The sequence below is a fragment of the Canis lupus genome, chromosome 14, assembly GCF_048164855.1.
Source record: "Canis lupus baileyi chromosome 14, mCanLup2.hap1, whole genome shotgun sequence".
In the NCBI taxonomy this organism is placed as follows: domain Eukaryota; kingdom Metazoa; phylum Chordata; class Mammalia; order Carnivora; family Canidae; genus Canis; species Canis lupus.
The window spans coordinates 35,453,602-35,475,647 of NC_132851.1; the positions used below are offsets into that span (position 1 = coordinate 35,453,602).

The 22,046-nt window shown below is 46.0% G+C and overlaps 1 protein-coding gene across 2 annotated transcripts in view; it reads right to left on the reverse strand.

Annotated features, from left to right (window-relative positions):
- FAM135B (family with sequence similarity 135 member B) overlaps nt 1-22,046 on the reverse strand; it is a 182,595-nt gene that overhangs the window by 123,044 nt on the left and 37,505 nt on the right. For both annotated transcript variants that reach the window (XM_072774619.1, XM_072774618.1), the window contains exon 2: nt 15,710-15,789. In XM_072774619.1, the coding sequence (XP_072630720.1) occupies nt 15,710-15,789 (80 nt within the window). The remainder of the gene's footprint in view (nt 1-15,709; nt 15,790-22,046) is intronic.

The window sequence follows — 22,046 nt, forward strand, 5'->3', positions numbered from 1 at the left end:
CCTAGGAAAAGTAGGGTACTGTTGGTAGGAACAGGGAGGATAGAATCCATGTCAACTGCCATGAGAGTGTCATGTGCTATGCTGGGAGCTTCCCAGAGCTTGATCCATTTGGTTGAACCACAACACGAGGCCTCTTCTTCCTCACGGGAAATTAAAACTCAGGAATCTTAAATAAATTCCTCACTATTCCAATGGCAAATGGAGGGCCTTTTCTCATCATGGAATAGAAATTTTGTTGAAGACAAAAATATCCATTAGATTTCAAGTTCCTGAATTTAAAATATCAGCTTTTCCACTAGTGAACTGGTGCTAGGCCAATCCATTTAATGACTCTGGGTCTGCAAGGTTTCCACTGAATTTTTAAAGCCCCTTTGGCCCTAAAGCTTTGTGGAATTTCCCATTTAATTCCCACTTCTGAGTTTTTCTGGTTCCTATTTCAAAGACCTAAGGCAATGACCTTCAGAATCCTTTGTCAATGAAAGTAAACTCACCAGAAAGAAGAGTTAGACCATGAGAGGCCCTCACACCCTCCTGTGTGGAGGTTTGTAAAATTCCACCATTGCTGCTTCATTCCTTTGGTTAATAATCCCTCTGCTCTGGTCCCTCACATGCACAAGCCCAAGGAGGACTGACATCCCATGACGTCCGAGAAGGGTGCTCGTCTGAGAACCTGGCATGCATGTTTCCATAGTGGCTTTGACATTGACTCTTAGGAGCTACCATTTTATAGAGGAGACAGGTCCTCTTATCTGGGGAACACGGTTGCTGGCCCTGATGGACATCAGGCATCGAGGGACGGATCATGTGTTGAGAATACACAGGAGCAAAATCAACATGGTCCCTGCCTTCACTGAGCTTGAAGCTGCAGGGACCCAAGGGAAGAGCCAAGTATTTCCCCACAAATACATGGTGGTGGTGATGAATGCCACGGAGCAGTGGTACCCGGCGCCCAGCCAGGCCAGGGGAGGCTTCCAGGAGCAAAGAGCCTGCAGACAAAGCTCTGAAGGCAGACGGAGTGTAAAGGGGCAAAGGGCAGGGGAGACAGAGGGAGATACATGCCAATGTCCTATATTCTAGCGCCGGCACATTGGAGGGAGCACTAATCCACAGGCTGCACACACGTGGCAATTAAGCAGTAGGATTCATATGGGAGGTTCAGATAAAGCATTAGGAAAACATTATAAGAAGTTGAGATTACTGCTACCTGGAGGACAGAAGGCTCTGTGGATGTGGGAAGAGGAGCCTGAGCTGAGGAATGTGATGGTCCAGGAGGACTTGACCAAAGAGTCTTTGGAGGAGGGGATGAGCACACAGGGTGGGCGTCACAGAGATAGCAGCGGGAACAGGACCCAGTCCAGGCCACGCCAGGGGACAACTTGATGAGCTTTATTTCAAAGGCCTTGAAGCCAAAATTCAGAAATGTGTCCCTAATGGATGCTTTCCGCTCCGTCTCAGAAACCTGTCCCTAACTCTGGCCCTGAGACTGAGTGAAAATCCAATCCTCCTCTTTGAAATCCAAGCCCACCCTGGTCTTTTCCTCCAGTTCCTCCTGGAGCATCTTCACGAGCTTCTTTTCATCTGCCCCCCGCCCCATGATGTCCAACCAGCCCCTGAAACCTCCACATTGTTAAACCTGTCTGCACCTCAGGCTTTAACCTCTGGGTGTTTGCTGGTGACTCCACACGAATTACCCGCAGCTCAGCTCCTCCCCGGAACCAGCTCCAACTCCCCCGCATGCGGGCATTTGTGCACTGTGCCACACTGAATTATTTTTAGGCAATGGAGTCCTCTGTCTTCCCTCCAGACTCTACCTTACGTGGAAGTCGAATCTGTGAAACTCGGAAGTGTGGTTTTATTAATGTCATTTAGTTCATATACCGCAAATGTATAGCATTTGCTAAAGAAAATCAATGAAACCACGAAGCCATTCTGATGGACACACAGCTTGACATCAGCAGCTAAGGAGGCATGGATGAGCTTTCTTTTCCTCTCGACCGCATAAGATACAGTATATTTAACATTTACAATAATTACTGTTTGTAAGTGTCGGCGATCAATGCCTGCTTGCCCCATCCCTGTCCCCCAACATAGGTTTTGGGTCTTCGTTTTAACTCCTGAGATCACTCTCTGCGCTGATATTTCCAGAGCCCTGAAAGTGACTGAGAAACAAAGGTCTGTCATCAATTTCTGTTGGAGAATTCCATCTCTAATTATATCTAACAAATGCTCATGCTCTTCCTCATGAATATTAAAGTCAAATACGAAGCAAGGGGAGCTCAGAGTAAGTGCTGACGTTGCACATGGTACAATATTATTGTGACCCGGGATGCCATCTGTTGTCATATCACAGAGCCAATCTGTGCTGAGCAGCTGCGGCAGCCGGGCCTGGCATCCGGGTCCCTCACGGGTGGGGGGTGGGGGTGCGCCCGCTGGCACCAGGTCATGTGATTGGACATGTGCACCTGCTGCGTCTCTCCCACAGTGATGCACAGCTGAAAGATGGCCAGAGAGAAAGGAAAGGCCATCATGGGTTGACGACGGTGATGAGGAAGAGGATGGCAGCTGACATGACATCTGACCGCTATTCCTTAGAGACTCACGTTACTTAACTCAGTCTTCGATGGGACCCTGTGAGGGAGAAACTTCTGCCCAGCTACCATTTCCATACAGAGAAACTGAGGCACTGGGCACCTGTTTCACTGTTTCAAAGAGTTGGAACCAGGATTCAAACCCGGGTAGACTGTAGACGTTGCACTCTTAAGTAGGTCCTCAATGTGTCAACATTTACTGAGAAAATAATACAAGCATTTCATTCATTGCATCTCTTAAAAAAGTTTAAAATATTTAAATAGTAGGATCGGGGTGGCGAATGCAATGCCCTTTACAGTTGTCCCCAGAGCATGGGCTGGGCAGCCCCTGCAGGCTGGGTTTGTCGCTCCTTGGACAGAGCTCCTGTGAATGACTCTTCTGTAAAGAGGGACCCACCACCTGTAGGAGAGGCAATGATTTAAGTCGCCTCCCATACATCAACTATTTAAAATATTCTATTTCCTGGCACAGAGAAGGCACTCGGTAATGATTTACTGAAAGGGGCATTATTATTGAATCTTAGAGGAGACACAGACAATAAATGAAGAGATGATAACATCAGTCGAAGTTGTCTGAAGAAAACTAAAGCAGAGGAAGGAACTGAGTGACAACAAGAAATCTATTTAGAAACCTACAGCAAAAAAAAAAAAAAAAAAAACAAAAACAAAAACAAAAAAAAAAAACAAAAAAAACAAAAACAAAAACAAAAACAAAAAAAACAAAAAAAGAAACCTACAGCAAGAGGCCTCTCTGAGGAGTGACATCAAGCAGACACCTGGATGCCTGAGGCAGGAAGCCAGGCAAAGGTGGAGGTTCCAGGTGGCAGGATCCCCAAGTCCAGGAGCTCTGAGCAGGGAATGAGCTTGGAAAAGTCAGAGGTATGGGGCCGAGGGGCAGCAGATGAGAGGGAGGGGTCTGATCTTGGATCAGATCATCTGATGCCAACCATCGCCTGCCAGTGAGTTTGTATTTTGCTCCAAGGTATACAAGAAGCAATGCAATGTTGTAGGTAAGAGCCAGACTGCCTGGGATGGGATCCTGACCCCACCTCTTCCCAGAGGTGTCCATCAGCATCTTCAACTGGAAAATGAGGATAACAGTACCTCCCCTCTAGAGTAGTTGTGAAGAAGTGAATATCTGCAAAGAGCGGGAACGGCGCCCGGTGCACATCAAGTGTTACGTAAGCATTAGCTGCTGCTCCTGTTCTCCACCATCCCCACCATCCTCATCGTCATCATCTGTGGATCTGAGCAGGGAACCAACATCATGTGAATTATCCACAAGTATATAAAGAGTACTGTGGCTTCTGTGAGTAGGTTATCAAGATGGGCCTTTGGCAGCAGTGAACTGACCTGCGAGAGTGCAGGGGACAGACCACTGCATCTCACGTAGATAGAAGCGGCGGACTTGTTAGGCTGATGGTTCTGTGCATGGAGCTTTCAACATTCCCCCGAGAATATGTATGTGCTGGGTCAAGCTAAGTCAAGTCTTTAAAACCTACCGCCTACCTAAAGTGGATGTACTACTACTCAAAAAGGAAAAATAAATAAATAAAAGCAGTGTCAGAATACAAAACAAAACTCCCAGGCTCTTTCTTCAAGAACATTTGAAGTAAAAGCCAGACCTGAAAGAGAATGCATTCCTCCTGGACTCTCCTTGGGAGAGTCCCTTAGTTAACAAGACAAAATGGGAAATGAGGTTCTGAAACTGCTCAAATATAATATAGATGTGAAGAAAAGTAAGAGGGGCATTTTTTGTTAATTTTCCTGCATAAGAAAAAAATTAAGATTTTATTTATTTATTCATGAGAGACACAGAGAGAGAGGCAGAGACACAGGCAGAGGGAGAAGCTCCTTGTGGGGAGCCTGATGCAGGACTCAGTCCCAGGACCCTGAGCCAAAGGCAGATGCTCAACTGCTGAGCCACCCCATGTGTCCTGCATGAGAAAATTTTTAACAAAAAATTACCTCTGGCTGTCTTTGGAAAGGAGGGACATTGGACAGATGCTCTGAAAGCTAAATTGTGGAGATCCTACAATTTGATCTAGGAGTCCCACTTTCCAGGACAACCTGGATCTGGTTTAAAATCTATCTTGTTCAAATTTGTTGGCCTCCATGGGAGAATTTTGCTCTGTATCATTGTCCCAAATAATATTTTCCTAATTTTTTACTGGACACACATAAATAGGGCAAGGAACCAGAGGCACTCTATAAAACTGAGAGTGCCTCTGAATCTTGCTCTTTTGGGAAATAAAAACGGCTCGCGGTGCAATGTAACTATTCAGACACTGAACTGGAAGCTTTATACCTATTAATGGATTTAATGTGGCCAATTGCCCGACTTCAGTTATTTACATAAAACCCAGGTGATTTTTACTATACCCCCAGACTACTTGGGACTGGCAAGACTTAATGTTTGCAATAATTTGTTCTGCTTTAAAATTTACCTAAAAGGGGATCGGTATCATTCTCATAAATAAAAACTAAGGTGTTGCTGCTTTCCACACATAGGAAATATTGGGGGATGTCTGGGTGGCTCAGTGGTTGAGCATCTCTCTCCGGCTCAGGGTGTGATCCTGGAGTCCTGGGACTGAGTCCCACATTGGGCTCCCCAACGGGGAGCCTGCTTCTCTCACTGTCTGTGTCTCTGCCTCTCTATGTCTCTCATGAATAAATAAATAAAATCTTAAAAAAAAAAAAAACATAGGAAATATTGGTGGAAAAGTATGATAGATTCACAATGGAATAAGCATGGTTCCAGGAGTCTGTTTACAGCAGAGTGGGGATGGAACCCAGGTACATCTACAACAGGAGGAAAATGGACTTTGGACAAAACTCAGCTTAGCTCCATCCTGGAAAACATTCTCATGCTCTGGACTGAAACAGAGGTAATGCAACACTTAACTGGACACCCAATCATGTATTAGACAGTCAGTTTAAATGTTGTCAGCATCAATCAGAATTCTTTCAAACGCCTTATGGAAGCTTGAATCCTTGTGTCTTCAAAACCCTGCCTATTGCCTGCAGCTGGGGGCTGTCTCTGTATCTCCCAGATTGGAATCCCTAAGACCCCAAATAAATGCATACATTGATTTTGCACAGTGTGTCTTTTCTTGTTTGGGGAAAAAAACAAAACAAAACAAAAAAACAAAAAACAGTGTTTAACTAAAGTCTAGCCAGATACTCTTGACAGGTAATAGAGATGATCCTGCCCCTGCTCTCCTTGCTAAAAAAAAAAAAAAAAAAAAAAAAAAAGGAAGATTAGCAAAGGTTTATTACCCTAAAACACATTTTTTTCTCTTGAATTAAACAGTCTTACAGTCTTGAAAGAAAATTAAAAATGAAGAAAGTTTTCCGTAGGAATTACTATTCAGAGCATTATCTCATAAATCCGCTAAATTCATCTTGATTATTCCCAGCAGTCTCGGGCAAGGGCTGGTAGTGGCAGAGGATAAATCAAAGGCTCTTACTTCCCCGAGACAAACTGTGCCCACTTCAAAGGCTACTTTTCTCAGCATCTCTGTTTTTCAGGTGTGGCCAGATAAGTAAATGCTAGTAAATGAGATGTAGGAACATCACTCCCCGACCTCTGCTCCCCCCAGGAAAAGGAAGGGACTGCACACCCTTGGCTCTGCTTTTCCCCTCCCTCTCGCCCGTGGCTTACAGGCCAAGGCCAGGGCTTCAGAAGTCAGCCTGGGCCCTAAGGGGGTCTTGAAAGTGGGTTTGATGGCCACGTGAGGACACCGTGCCATGTGGTCTGCTCACATCCGGAGTTTAATGTGAGCGAAAAGTCATCTTTTATCTGGCTTAAGCCCTGCTATGTCATGTGTGCGTCACTCACAATCCCATACAATTATTAACCAATATTGGTGTTAACACCACACTGTGGGAAATGCCTACTTAGGCCCCTTAAGCGTGCTGTGAGGTACAAATTATGATCCTCACCCTACAGATAAAAGGCCAGAAATTCAGGAAGATCAAGTGACTTGCCCAAAGGCACAAAGGCCATACCAGACTGAGCCAAGATGTGAGTCCACCTTCCTCTGCCTTCAAAGCCCCTAAAAACCTATTCTTTCTCTGGCACAGGGCCCAATTTGTCCTATTGCCACGAATGAAACCTAGCTCTTAAAATACATGTGGAAAAAGAAAATTTCACTTTTTCAGCATCGAAATGGTCACTGAATCAACCTGCCCAGTAATTCTAGCCTGTGCCCCATATGTAGGACACTGGCCCATCAGCAGGGGCTGTCTTAGGGCTTGGCCACCATTGTCAGGATGCCTGGTGTCTACAAGCTGCCCGAGGCCCCAAATGGTTGAGATTAAATCAAAAGAACAGTATTCAAGATATAAACAAAACACTGCAAGATCCAATTAATACTTCATTAGGAATTCCTCAAAACAATATATTGGTCACATTTAGTCTTCATAAACATATTACACTGCCCTGGCAAAGATCTTGTAGGTAGACTGTCTTACTTTGCAACCTTTCCTGAGCATGCAGAAAAATCACAACTCTTCACAAATAATTATTTGGAGCTAATTCATTTTAAAAAACAAATTCTAGGGATCCCTGGGTGGCGCAGCGGTTTGGCGCCTGCCTTTGGCCCAGGGCGCGATCCTGGAGACCCAGGATCGAATCCCACGTCAGGCTCCCGGTGCATGGAGCCTGCTTCTCCCTCTGCCTGTGTCTCTGCCTCTCTCTCTCTCTCTGTGTGACTATCATAAATAAATAAAAAATTTAAAAAACAAAAACAAATTCTAGGGCGCCTGAGGGGCTCAGTTCGTGAAGTGCCTGACTCTTGATTTCAGCTCAGGTCATGATCTCAGGATCATGAGATCGAGCCCTGCTCAAATCAGGCTCTGAGCTGAACGTGGAGCCTGCTTGGGATTATCTCTTCTCCTCTCCCTCTGCACCTTCCCCCCCTCCCCCAGCATGTGTGCACACATGTGTGTGCTCTCTCTCTCTAAATAAAAAAATAATAAAATAAAAACCAATTTTAAAGAAAAAAAGTGTGTATTCAATGTGGGAAATTGGTATATTTCAACATCTCTGAGGAAGTGGAGGGGGAATTGCCAAAAGTAAGAGCGCCTGGGGCCGGCGGGATGGAGGTTCTGAAGCAGCTCTCAGGACCCAGTGTGGGGGCTGAGAATCCCCCTCAGAAGGAACTTCACCTTGAGAAGCTCCCCCTCCCTCTATTCCAGAGGTTCCGTATACCTATCCTTGATCCCTTAGATCAAAAAACCCCCCCATGTGATGGGGACACAGGCTCCCTCATTTTAACTGTGGAAATCCTGGACAAGACTGACTGGATCATTCCTCCTGGTGGACAGAAAGCCCTGGGCCGGGCCAGGGTGCATGTCCAGGAGGGTCTGGACTACACAGAGACAGGCTATCTGCTGCTTACGCAGTTACTAGTTCATGTGTTCAACCACCTGACTAGCTTGGGAACAAACACTTCTTTGCACGATTACACTTTTTGCATTGGCACTAGATGAAGATGAAGGAGCAGATCAAGACGGAGGACCCTCCAATGCCTGCTGATTCTGGCACCTTCGATAAAACTAAACAGCCAGAATTAATTGAAGGTGTAAGATGTCAATCTTCTTTCTAAGTGTTTTAGTAATATTCACCTTTTCAATGCTCAGGACCCCATGAAGAAGGGATGAGGATGATGACTCCCATTTTTCAGAGGAGGACAATGAGGCCCAGGATGGGCAGCAGCAGGTTCTAGGTCACCCATGAATGAGTGGGACCCAGCCGGCTGGTACAGAGCATGTGTTTGTGTGTGTGCGCACCCTGGAGACAGACACTGTTCTCTCCCCCACCCACAAGGAAGGCCGCCCTGCAGCATGTGTCACATGGCCTCTGCCCCCTATATCCAGGGTCCTTCGTTCACCCTCACTTTTCTCTCTAGGTGCCCATCCCTAAATTGTGCTCGGTAGGTGCAAGCTGCCCCCACACGGGTGCAGGCTGGTGGTGCTGCTGCTGGGGGAGGGAGGCGGGGAACCTGACTTGGTGTGGGGGGAAATAGCAGGGCAGGTATACTGACCCCAGGTGAGCTGAGCCCATGAGGACTTGCTCTCTGAACACAGAGATTTGCCCTGAAGATCCCAGGCCAGGGACACCTGGGTGGCTCAGGGAGCGATCCCAGGTCCAAGGATCAAGTCCCGCATCAGGTTCCCTTCAGGGAGCCTGCTTCTCCCTCTGCCTGTGTCTCTGCCTTTCCCTGTGTGTATAGAATAAATAAATTTTAAAAAGCTCTGCTTCAATTGCACCTCACAGCCGGCTTTCGGAAATTGGGTTTGATGCTGAGTCCCTGCAGAGAATGCACACCGACCACGGGGTGGATTAGGAGATGATCCCTGCCGGACGTGTGGGCAGCCAAAGCAAGGAGGCGATGAGCTGCTGTGCGTGCTCATGGGGGCTCCCAGGGCACCCACACACATGACCTGATCCCCAAAACAGCCCTACAGGGTTGCTTCTATCACAATTACCCTATTCACAGAGGGGGCTACGCACAGAGCCTCCTGGCACAGGGTCACGAGGAACCTAGGTGATCTCAGGTATGGCTAACATCACAGTCCACTTCCTATATACAACTTCTAGTGGTTTCTGGATACAGTTGATAAAGCAGCAGACCCAGAGATGAGGGCTTGTGTGCCGGCAACATATTACAGATGTGCCCCAGTAAGCGCGGCATGGGGAACGTGGGGCAGGGAAAGCAGGGGCAAGGTGGACAGGGGTGCATTTCAGGGAAGGTCCCCAAGCGGGGAACCAGCCTGATCCTGCAGACGACACTGGAATATGAGTTACATCTCAGCCTATCCCATCCTGAAATGAGGCACTGGGCTTCCCTGACCCTGTCCTAATAGTCATGGGTGCAGGCAGGGGTTGGGGTGGCTGTGGGGGACAGTGGCATTCCAGGCTCAGGCAAGTTCAATTCTGGAACGAAGCGCTCCCGGCAGCCTGGGGTGGTCCTCCAAAGCCACATTGCAGGTGCCAGGGGATGAGAGCATATTTTGAAGCTCTGGGATGAAGCTGGGAGAAGTGTGGCAATGGGGGAGCTACGTGTGTGTAATGCAGTTGTGAGAAGGATGCACAGGTGGGGAACTGATAATTCAACACGGCAGGCCATGGCCCTCACGGAACTGGTGTCGGTTCTTCCTGCCAGTCTCTTGGACCCGAGGGAGCAGGAGGGAGGGGGAGACATTCAGACTGGAAGGAACAGCAAGGGCAGAGGCAGAGATGCAGCAGCCTGAAGACAGCTTCCTGAGGAGCGCCTCACAGCTCAAGGACAAAGGAGGAGCAACACTGGCTTGGCCCCTGTGGCACTGACAGAGCAGACTCCTGACCTGCCCAGGGGTCAAAAGTGAGGGATCTGGGCTTCAGTGTTTGAGCTGACTGCTGCTCTCGGAGGCTGAACAGGTGGGAAAGCATCCCTCAAGTCTTGGCTTAGCGAGAAACATCTTTCCCGACAGCCCTGAGCAGCGCTCCCTTCTGGCCCAGAGCCTAGAAGCTCGAGTGTTTCACCTGCTTAAGACTCTCCATGAAAACAGGCATATTGATATTTAGGTGCATTTTATCTTTTTTTTTAAGATTTTATTTATTTATTCATGAGAGACACAGAGAGAGAGGGAGGCAGAGACACACGCAGAGGGAGAAGCAGGCCCCATGCAGGGAGCCCGATGTGGGACTGGATCCTGGGTCTCTAGGATCACACCCTGGGCTGAAGGCGGCGCTAAACCACTGAGCCACCCGGGCTGCCCTTTAGGTGCATTTTAATGGACCCCGAAAAGACATCAAGTTGATGCATTTAAAGAACAAATGCGGGATGTCTGGGTGGCTCAGTGGTTGAGCGGCTGCCTTTGGCTCAGGGCGTGACCCCGGTGTCCCGGGATCAAGTCCCATATCCAGCTCCCTGCATGGAGCCTGCTTCTCCCTCTGCCTATGTCTCTGCCTCTCTCTCTCTCTCTCTGTCTCTCTCTCATGAATAAATAAAAATCTTAAAAAAAAAAAAAAGAAAGAACAAATGCCCCTGCCACCCCCTACAACATGATGAAACTCCTAAAGGATCTACGGAATGGAAGTCACCTCTTAAAACATTACTAAAAGTAATCATGGTAATTTTTATAAATTTCCACGATTTCCCATTCTGGTTTTGATGAGCCGTGTGGAGCAGATGCCCATGTTATATGCAGCTCAACCCCTCACCCCACAGGCCAATTTCAGTGGTCACCCCCTTCCACCCCCCAGGAACATCTTCTAACACCTCCAGGGAGGAAGAGAAGGAAACATCTATGAACTAGCACCCCTATGGTAGAAGGAAATCGTCACAGTTCAGTAGATGTCCTATTTATTCTCAAGCAGGGACACATCGATTACGGGTAGCCCTGACCCCAGGAGAGAAGAGATAATGATTCTGGGAGACCCACAAAAGGTAGGCAAGGCTCTGAGGCAAGCAAATCACATCTTAAAATTTCTTGCTTCTGGTTTCTCTTCCTGTTACACCCGAGGCCTCGCACTTGAAGTAACCAGAATTTATCTCTGTCTCTCTGAGGTCCCAGGACTTTGGTGTGTAGGAGGCATCTGGAAGGTTTTGGAATAGCCGAAAGATGTCCTGGCCTCGGTGGGTCATCACGGGATCACCCGCAATTTACACTTTTCTATATCTGGCAATGACCCAGACCTTGCGGACTCCAGATTCCCACTGAACACCAGGGCCAAACATCCTCCACTGTTCACATGCCCACAGAGAAGGAGCCCCCTCTGTGCCTGCCCCCAGTTCCCAGAGCCCCTGGGACACCTGTCACCCTGGGCGTGCAGTCACCTGACTGTATGCATGTGTCTTCTGTAAGGCTGGGATCTTTCAAGAACGCCTGGGGGGATGGTCACTTCCGACTGGGGGAGCTCAGAGCCCATCGCATCTATTCTAGGAGACATGCAGTTAACTCAGACAAGAAGAAACCTTCCCCAAGTCACCTTTTAAAAGCATCTTATAAAAAGAACACACCATGGTGTACGTTTCATATGGGGGAATCATTCTTATTTCTTACTTACAGAATCTAACCATAAACATCGAGCCCAGAAAATTCAGTGAGCAATCGTTTCGCATCTAGAGAAGCGGTACCTAAATCATCTGCCTAAATGAAGCCGTCTCTACGTAAAGTGGCTACCAGAGGACAGATATGTTTAAGTAGGGAATAAAAATGTATAATTCTGCCCCTTAATTTATGAAACAACATCTCGTGTTTGAACAGCCTTGGATCTGTGCCTTCGGGGTGCTCTCGTTTCATCGGGCCAGGAAGGAAGGCACACTTGGTGGGCATGACGCGGCCGCCAGCCCCCAGCCCCACCTGCAGTGCCTTCTCTCCTGCCCCACTTCCTTGGCCCTGCCACCCCCCATCTCTCCTGCCCTGTGCTCGCCCTTGCACTGCTCAGGCCCTGGTCATTTTGCTACATCTGCCCAGATCATCCTTCCCTACCTTTGTCTGCAGAACCAACCTCTGCTCCCAATTCCAGATCTCACTTGTGACCCCCAGCTCAACGTCCTCCTCTGCTGGACTCTCAGAACCCTCCTCTGCCTCCCTGGGAGGACTGTGAGCTCCTCCCAAGCAGCAAGGCAGCCTCCGATCCCCAGTGATGTGTCCCACGGACCTTCATGGGGCAGGATGCTGCTAACTCAACAACCACGGTAGGGACAACAGGGATGATAGGGACACTTACTCCAGCTAATAGGTACTGTGAGCTCACTGTGTGCCAGGCACTGTTCCGGGCATTTCCTTGCATAGTTCATCTGATCCTTAATACAAACCCAGGAGGGATGAACCTCTTACCCGCCCCAATTTTACAGGTGAGGAATCTAAAAACCAACCAAGCAATCAATCATAATTATAAAAACTTTTCTAAAGTCACACAGCAGAGAAGTGTTGGGAGTAGGATTTGAAGCTGGGAAGCCCAGAGCCTGTGGCTCTCACCACTACTGAACGCTGCATCTCTAGATAAGAACAATCTTTTCTATTTGTTTTAGAGGTAAATGAAACAAACAAAAAAGTCAAATTAAATCATCTGTCCCTGCAAGACCACTCCACTAATGCGTGTCAAAGACACCATTAGGTCCCATGTGTTTTGACTCCTTCTGGTTGTTTCTCAGTACATCCTATCTCATGATCTAAACATATATTTGTCTTTCTTTTTGCTTGCTTGGGACTACATGTAGGTGATGGAAACCAAGTCTGGATAATTGTATGCAAACCTGACTGTTAAAATAACTGCCTTCATTGTTGTACCTGTAGAGGGCGTCCCATGGGGGTGGTGGGGTGGTGGGAGTATATTCCCTTCTCCGTGAAGGTGGGCTGTCCTTGACCAGTGCAATGTGGGGAAGGGACTCTGTGCCAGTTCCCAGCCCAGCCTGTTAGAGACCTGAACCACCTTTCTCCCCGCAAACAACACCCTCCCTCTTTCAGTGAACTCAGCAACCACATGAGAGGTCAGACCACCCAACTGAAGACAGAAGCTCAGCCGTTCCCTCGGGCAGCCCAGCATCCCAACCAAGGGATCAGACATGTGAATGAAGACACGTCTGATGTCATGATCTTTGGCAATCCATCCTCTCTGCAGAAATCTCATCAGAAAGCAGCACATGAATGACCTGGCTGAGCCCAGCCGACTCAAAAAAATCAAGAATAAATCACGGTTTTAAACCACTCAGTTTTTGCATGCTTGGCAATGCAGTGGTATCTAACTGAAAATAATGCAACTGGAAATTCACTTAGAGTAAGAAATCAAAAATGCTCTCTTCCTGACTCATGGAGCAAAGCTCATGGTAATTGCTGCTGGCCTCTGCATGAGCATTCTGTTCTAAATAGTATGCTTGCGCAAATCCCAAGGGCATAGCCAGTGTACCCCAATTATCCCTGTGTCGAACCAGACTATAGAAGAAGAAAAGCAATTTTTTTCTCCCCCAAACTGCATTTCATTTTTCTTTGTTTCTCTGTGGCAAGTCCTCCTCTTCCCAAGCCCCTCTCAGGGCTCTCAGTGGCTGGATGTCCAGCAGTCCTCTGGTCCTCATGGTGGGGACCTCCAGCTCTAAGAGAGGCTCAGCTGGTGACAGGAACTGAGCTCAGGTGCTAGAGTCATGGGATAGGAACAGAGTCCTTGTCAGGAACCTGGGGATGGCTGTTGACAGGTGGGCCAGGGCATGGATGCTCCCCGCTTTCCAGATCCCAGCCTCATCCCTGAGAACAGACTTGGCCTCACAGCCCCGATCATGTGGTCCCTCACAGGTCAGACTGGCTGGACACTTACTTTGGACCAGTTCCTCTCCTGGCAAGTAACATTTATAATCTCCGTGAATGTCCTTCTTCCTTTACAATCTCTAAGACAAAAACACTACAGAGGATGGGTTGTTTTATTTTGCTTTTTTAGTTGTTTATTCATGAGAGACAAAGAGAGGGGCAGAGACACAGGCAGAGGGAGAAGCAGGCTCCCCGCAGGGATCCTGGGATCATGCCCTGAGCCCAAGGCAGCCGCTCAGCCACTGAGCCACCCAGGCACTCCCAGAGGATGGGTTTTGATCTTCATTGTTTGGGTGAGGAAGTTAAATTTCAAGTTACCAATGCCTGGGGTCACACACGAGTTCATGCAATGTCAGGGTTCCTACTCCCACAACCAATTCCACCAACCTTCTTCTAGCAGAACCCGAGGTGGCGATGGGGTGCTACACAGCAGTCCTGGAACAGGGAACTGCAGGCTTAATGCACACAGGACACAAGGGACTAGGTGCCCACCAGTCTGTCACCTGATTTCTTCCCCAGAGAGAGGAACAGAGTGGAAGTTAAGGAACATCCTGAAAATGTGGTGACTTGCCTGTTACTTGACACTTCCCTCCACCCAGAGTCAGAGGAGGAGCAGGTGATCTCCAGTATCTTTCTATTTCTAGATCACAGGCTCTGGACAACCCGCTGCCCATACACCACCAGCAGTTCTGGATTCTTGCTGTGTGGACCGAGTCCGCTGCTCTGCCCCATGCCTCCCACACCTCCTCCAGGGAGAGCTAAGTTAACCACTGCATCTACACTCCCACTCTGTGGGTATTTCATCGCACGGGATTCCATTCACCAGAATACCTCTGCCAATAATGAAATGGCTCAATTGCCAGGGAAACTCCAAAAGGAATCTTTGAATGGCAGCTATGACCTGAGCTTTTGACTCTATTGGACTTAATGTCTATAATAATCTTTACTACCTCTATTTGTGTCTTTAAAGTTAAGTAGATTTTCCATAGTTCTTTCTTTTTAATTCCTTATTCTCTCTCTCTCTTCCATCCTTATGGGTTTTTTTTTAAGATTTTATTTATTATTTGAGACAGAGGGGAAAGAATGAGTAGTGGGGAAGGAAAGAGGGAGAGAAACAGAATCCCCACTGCAGGAAGCCCACCACGGAGCTGGATCCCAGGACCCTGAGATCATGACCTGAGCCCAAGGCAGATGCTTTACCAACTGAGCCACCCAGGTGCCCTCTCCATCCTGAGGTACCAACACATTCCCCCAAATGTACTATTGTAAGTATTCCCTCTTGGTGCCTATCCTTACTTCTTAATGTAATAAATTCTGTATTTTGGACTCAACAACACTTTATCACACAAGCACCTGCTGAGAGCCCTGGATGCCCACTAATACCCAGGCACCTCCAAGTCAAAACCTAGGCTGTCCTTGGCAATCATTCTCCCTAAGCTGGGAGTGATGATTTTGACCCCTCGTGGAAGGAAGAACTGCCACAATGGCCAACTTATTCAGTCCTCTATAATTAGCTGATTATCAGCATTGACAACAGGATGCCATTTGCCAACCTCTTCCTCCCTGACTTGGCTGTAGCCAACCCTTGCCAGCCAGGTTTACCCCTGGGAGAGTGTGTTCTCCTTCAACCAGGCTCCCCTTGCAGCACTGTTCACAGATGGCTACACCAACAGTGGGTGTCCCCTTCCAAAATTCAGTCATCCAACATCCAACATGATTTACTGAATGTCGCCATCTTTGGTGCACTCTGCTCTTCACTGGCAGGTAGTGATAAGTGACGGCTTAGCAGTGAACAACAAATGTCCCCCTGCCATCCCCCTGCTCACCTGTCTGCCCAGCGATGGAGGCGCTCAGTCTGTGGGGGATCCTTGAGGACACCTTCAAGGTCACTCGGATCTGGTAATACCTAAGGAAAGAACAGAGGACAGACTGATGAAGATCAGACTCCTCACTGGAGGCTTCTCCTAAAAGTACCTACACTTAATACTAAAGGCCATAGAGAACCATGGAAGTCTGCAGGCAGCCTGCATGATCATTTGGCATCAAGGAGGGACAGTGGGAGAGGAATAGGATGGAACCAAGACGGAGCCAGGAAGTTGAGTTGAAGTGAGATCATACAAGACACATACAAGGTTGGTGGTAATGGGGAGAGGGAAAGGGATAGTAGGGTTGGCCATATGGCACAGGCACATTAATGGGAATGGCTTTCCTTTGGTCAGAAAAGTCTTCTACAGGAAAATGGAAGCTTTAACGCATGGTATAAAATCCATACATAAATTGAGTTGCCGTCATGTGGCAACACAGACAATTTCTTCCTTTAGAAACACAGCAGCTGGGATGCCAATCCTGAGGGTACTGCCAACCACATTTTCCAGTGTATTTCCGCGCCCTTATTTATAATCTGTCACTCCCATTTCAAAATTCCATCATTTCAGGACCTTGTGCAGGTTCCCACCCTATCAGTAACCCTCCTATCTGCCCATTTCTGCCCCAGGTGCAGAAGCATCTTCTCCATTTCCCTGCTTGCAATTAATGGCCCTTTTGCTTGCAAGCGCACAGGAACATTTCTGGCATCATGACTGCTCCTCTCTTCTACCGATTTCAAGCCCATTGTGAAATGGAATGTGAATAAAACAAAGTGAAATAGAGGTAAAATGAACCATGAACACATCAGTCTCCAATGGCTCATTGAGCTTATGGCTGGAGGTGACACCACACTGTGATATACTCATAGAAGGTTCTGTGGACATGCTCGTGTTTGTGGTACATGTGTGCGTGATAAACAGAGGAGATGTAGAGCAAAGAGCAAGGGTGCTGGATTCATAGCTGGAGTTTGGGTGACATAATTTGTGAGCTGTGTGATTTTGAATACTCACAATTTCTCTAAACTTGTTTCTGAACTTTTTTCTGTATCTATAAAATGATGATTTAAAAAAAATACCTGCCATGACATCTGCTTCTAAGAAAGATGGCATACACATACTTTTCCCAATTCTTCCCACCACATACAACTAAAACATATATATATGTATATATATATATACATATATATATATATATATATATATATAACAAAATATTTTTACAGATGAAGAAGAAAGCAAATAGTCCAAGGACCTCAAGGTCCAAATAAAGATACGGCAGTGAGTTCTCTTCATTTTCTTTTTGCTTCCTATATCCCAGAGAAAAGCCAACAAACCAAAAATCCTAATGTCTGTAGAAAAACTATTAAACTATTTCTGTAGAGAAAAAAAAAAACCCAAACAAAAATGCCTACTTTCCCTAGAAAAGGACCAGAAAAGGAGCAGCCAAGCAAGATAAAAAACTTTTAGACAATAGTGGTTGTACTCCAGCCATACTACACACAAAAATTGTGGCCTCACCTCCACCCATACCAGCAAAGGCCAAGTGGGAGCCTAGATGTCCTCCACTGCCAAGCTTTAATGAGGCACCTTCCCCACCTGTCAAGAGGTCTTCTAGTAGGGAGCCAAATTTTCACTGCTATGGATAGTAATGAGAACCCCAGCTTTGTAAAGTACAGACTATGTGGGGGGCCTGAGTTTCTACTCCCGCCCAGCAGCAACAAGGGCACAAATATGCTCAAATCGGGCAGCCCTAGTGGCTCAGCAGTTTAGCGCCGCCTTCAGCCCAGGGCCTGATCCTGGAGACCCAGGATCGAGTCCCACGTCAGGCTTCCTGCATGGAGCCTGCTTCTCCCTCTGCCTGTGTCTCTGCCTCTCTCTGTGTCTCTCATGAATAAATAAATAAAATCTTAAAAAAAAAACCCAAAAGTATGCTCAAATGATTTCTGACAAAGTTCAAAAGCAATTCAATGGAAAAAAGGTAGCCTTCTCAATCAATGGTCCTGAAGCAACAGGACATTCACAGGCAAAACCATAACCAAAACCAAACAAGGAGCTCAACTTAAATCTCACCTAAATCTAAACCTTCTACAAAAACTAACTCAAAGTGGATCATAAACTTATGTACAAAATGTAAAACTATTAAACCTTCAGGAAGAAAAACAAAAGAAAGCTTTAAAGTCTAGGGATAAGCAATGAGTCCTTAACCAATAGCAAAAGCATGATCCACACGCATAAAAAAATTGATAAAAAAGAAAAGCTGACCACTTTTGTCCTGCAGTTCATGCCACTTAGAGAATTATAAGAATTATAAGACAGCCACATGGTGAGAGAAAATGTGCAAATCACAAAAACTAATTCAAAGTGGATCATAAACTTATGTGCAAAATGTAAAACTATTAAACCTTCAGGAAGAAAAACAAAAGAAAGCTTTAAAGTCTAGGGATAAGCAATGAGTTCTTAACCAACAGCAAAAGCATGATCCACACACATAAAAAAATTGATAAAAAAGAAAAGCTGACCACTTTTGTCCTGCAGTTCATGCCACTTAGAGAGTTATAAGACAAGCCACATGGTGAGAGAAAAAGTGCAAATCACACACGGCTGACCATCATTTACAGATTCTGTACATGTAGATTCTCCTGCAACCTCACATGATATTCAGGGGCTCCGCGGTCACTCAGACATATGCTCCCACAGGTGCAAAGTCTGACTCACCTCTTGCACCTGTTTCCACTTGAGGTCCAACAACACAATACCACCTTCTGTTTCAGTTCTCATGCCATCAACACATGTCTTCTGCAGCGTATTTAGTGCTACTTTTTAAATATATATTTTTGCGCCTTTTGTGGGTGACTCTGCTATTTAAAATGGCCCCTCATGTAGAGTCGATGCACTGTCTGGTGTCCCTAAATGCAGGAAGACTGTGGAGAGCCTTACAGAGGTGATAATGCATTAGACAAGCTGACCTCAGGGCTAAGGTATAGTGCCACTGGCCATCAGTTCATTGTTAGTGGATCAAAGATAAATAGAGAGATGATGATGATGATGATGATGATGATGATGATGATGATAGATAGATAATAGGAAAATAGATGATAGACACATGATAGATGATAGGAAAATAGATGATAGATTATAGATAGATGATAGGAAAATAGATGATAGATGATAGGAAAATAGATAGATGAGATACATGATAGATAGATGACAGACAGGAAAATAGATAATAGATTATAGATAGATAAATGATAGGAAAATAGATGATAGATGACAGATGATAGGAAAATAGATGATAGATGATAGAAAACTAGATAGATGATAGGTGATAGATGATAGATAGGAAAATAGATAATAAACTGATGATAGATTAAGAGATAGATGATAGATAGATGATTGATGTATAGGTAGATAGCACTGTCTTAAACAGAAACACGCCAAAAACAAGGTTATGTATTAATCAGTTGACAAGCACGTTGTGACCAGAGGCTCTCAGCCCCTCACTCTGTTTCCCTGGGGAGCGACAACTCATGCCACGGAGGCAGTCTACTACCATTGTGAAATCCATGGGGGAAGCACAATCACAAATTAGCTCATAGGCTCATGCATCTGTGTGAGGGAGACTGAGGCAGCAGGGAAGCTTCTGGCCTTGTCTAGAGGAGACAGCTGCTCCTTAGCAGTTGCTAATTACCACTGTGCAGAAAGGTTGACTGTGTATTGCTAGATCTTTTGGGTTTTCAAGGGAAGACAGAAACTTGGATTTTTAATAAAACATCTTTAAAATGTTGAATGTTGCTTCATAAATTAATGACAGTGGCAGGAGCAACAACAGGCACAGTGAAACAATTAGAGGCAGCCACCGCGGCCACAGCATTCACAATCAAGCTCCGTGTCCACAGAATGGAACACATTTGCGCGCGAACTCCCCATGCGCCAATAACCGGCGCACTCTGATTTATACAAATACAAGATGTCGCTTCTGGTGTTTCTTTAATAAAAGACTCATGCATTTCAATAATACCGTCATCAGCGGAAGAGATATAAATCCCTCCACCACCACCAGTTTTAATATTCTAATGGCTTCTTCTCTGAACACAAAATGGGGCACTCGTTGCCAGAGGCCATATATCACTTTTCCATCACTTTTCTATCAGACCATATATCACACTCCAAGCTGTGCTTAGAGCAGTTAGAGTTATGCTCAAGACTTACTCAGCACCACTGTGCCAAGGCCTGTATCAGGAACTTTCATGGACGCAATCTTGCTGGAGCCTCTATAAATCCTCCGTGAGAGAGAGCATCATCTCAGGTGCTAACCAGAGAAGCTACTGGGCCACTGGAAATATCAAACTACTCATCCAGTAGTAAAAGGGCAGCCACCATTTTAATCCAGGGATAAATGTATTTTTAAAACTTTTTTGCCTGCTACCCGTCACAGGAATCACATTTTATTGCATACATTAAAACTTTTTATAACCGATTCCAAAGCACCGTCTGAGTTCTTATTTCTTAAAAGCACTTGATGTTGCTGGGTCTTACTTCAAGGGATCAGTCATCATTTTGAACTTCAGGTGCTTGGCAGGCATATGTTGAAAGAAAGAAGCTTCAATTAGACTGGCCCACTTGGGCTCTGCCCTGATTAAACAGAATGCTTAAACCCCTTTAATAATTCTCTTTTCTCTGCCAAGAATTTCTGCCAGGTCATAAATCCATAAACCAAGCCATGTGTCATACATGACATACATGACATCATTTGATCCTTGCAAAATCTTTGATACCCGTGCTATGATTTCCATCTTAAAGATGAGAAAAACCGCCCTCTGGAGATGAAGGGATTTGTCCCAAGTTCACACATTCAGTAAGTAATGTTAGCACATCTCCAGGAATGACCTTATTTTTCGCACATGGATTTCCTCTACCCATCTTAAATCCACCTTCTTCGAGCTGGGGTCATTCAAGAAGACACTATGGAGAAGGGAGCCATGAACTCAGGTCAATGGAGGAGGGTGAGCAAGTGGGGGGGGGGGAGTGAGTTGCAGTCGGAAGGAAGAAAGAAACGGAGACCAGGAGGTAGAAATCTTCAGACAGTGCGCCAGCATGTTTGAGTAGTCTGGATTTGCACATGACTCCTTTTGGGATATAAATACATATAGTCACTTTTTACCTTATGGGCTTCCATCTGTGAGGGTGGCATAAACTATGCCCTTTACATAATGCGGTAGGCAGAATAATGCCCCTTCCAAAGATAGTTACAACCTAATCTGAGAACCCATGAAAGAGAATTAAAGGTTGCAGATGGAATTAAGGTTGCTGACCACCTGGCCTTGCAATGAGATTATTCTATGTCACCTGGGTACACCCACTGTAACCACAAGAATCCCTCCAAATGGAAGAAGAAGGTAGAAGAGGGAGACAGGGTAACTCAATGTGAAAAAGACCCTACCAGCCGCTGCTCCCTTCACAGATGGAAGGTGCCATTGGCCAAAAAATGTGGGCAGCCAACATGCAATGGAAAAGACAAGGAAACAAATCCTTCCCTAGAACCTCTACAAAGGAATACAGTCCTTGCAAAGCCAGATTTTAGCCTAGTTGGATGCATTTCAGGCTTCTGACCTCCAGAGTTGTTATATTATAAATTTAGGTCATTTTGAGCCACTTAGTTTGTGGTGATTTATTACAGTAAACAAATGCATATAGGCTTTCAAATTTCTTCCTCATGACAAAGCTAATAGGCAGGAGTGATGATCCCCATGTTAACAATATAACAATTGCTCAGAGAGGTTAGGAAATTTTCCTACAGTCACAGGGTTAGTTAATGGAAAGTTTAGAGATTAAAATGCAGGGCCATTTGACTCAACCAAGCTCTTATTTGGGGAGGCAAATTTAAGAGCTTTAAACTTCATTAGGCTCCCCTCAACTTCCTCATCACTATTGTCACCAGGTGTCCAATCATATTCTCCCTCTGATCACTAATGTATTTCCCTTTGCTTTCTCAAAAGCACCTTTGGAAGAGGTACGCTATCTTTTGCCTCTTTTGTATTCCCCCAAGCTCTGAGCACCGTATAAGGAGAGAAAAGCATCTAACAAACATTTGTTCTTGGTTGATTATAGAAATATCCACTACTACCAGCTGCTGGAGGAGGAAAACCATGTCCAACCCATCTCTGTATTTCCAGCAATCAACATGGTGCTCGTAGTAGTTGGCATTCAATCGGTGTCCAAGGAAAGAGAAAGATTGATTCCAACAACAGAGACTCCACTAAAAACCACGGGGTTATACAATCCACTTCCAACATCTACA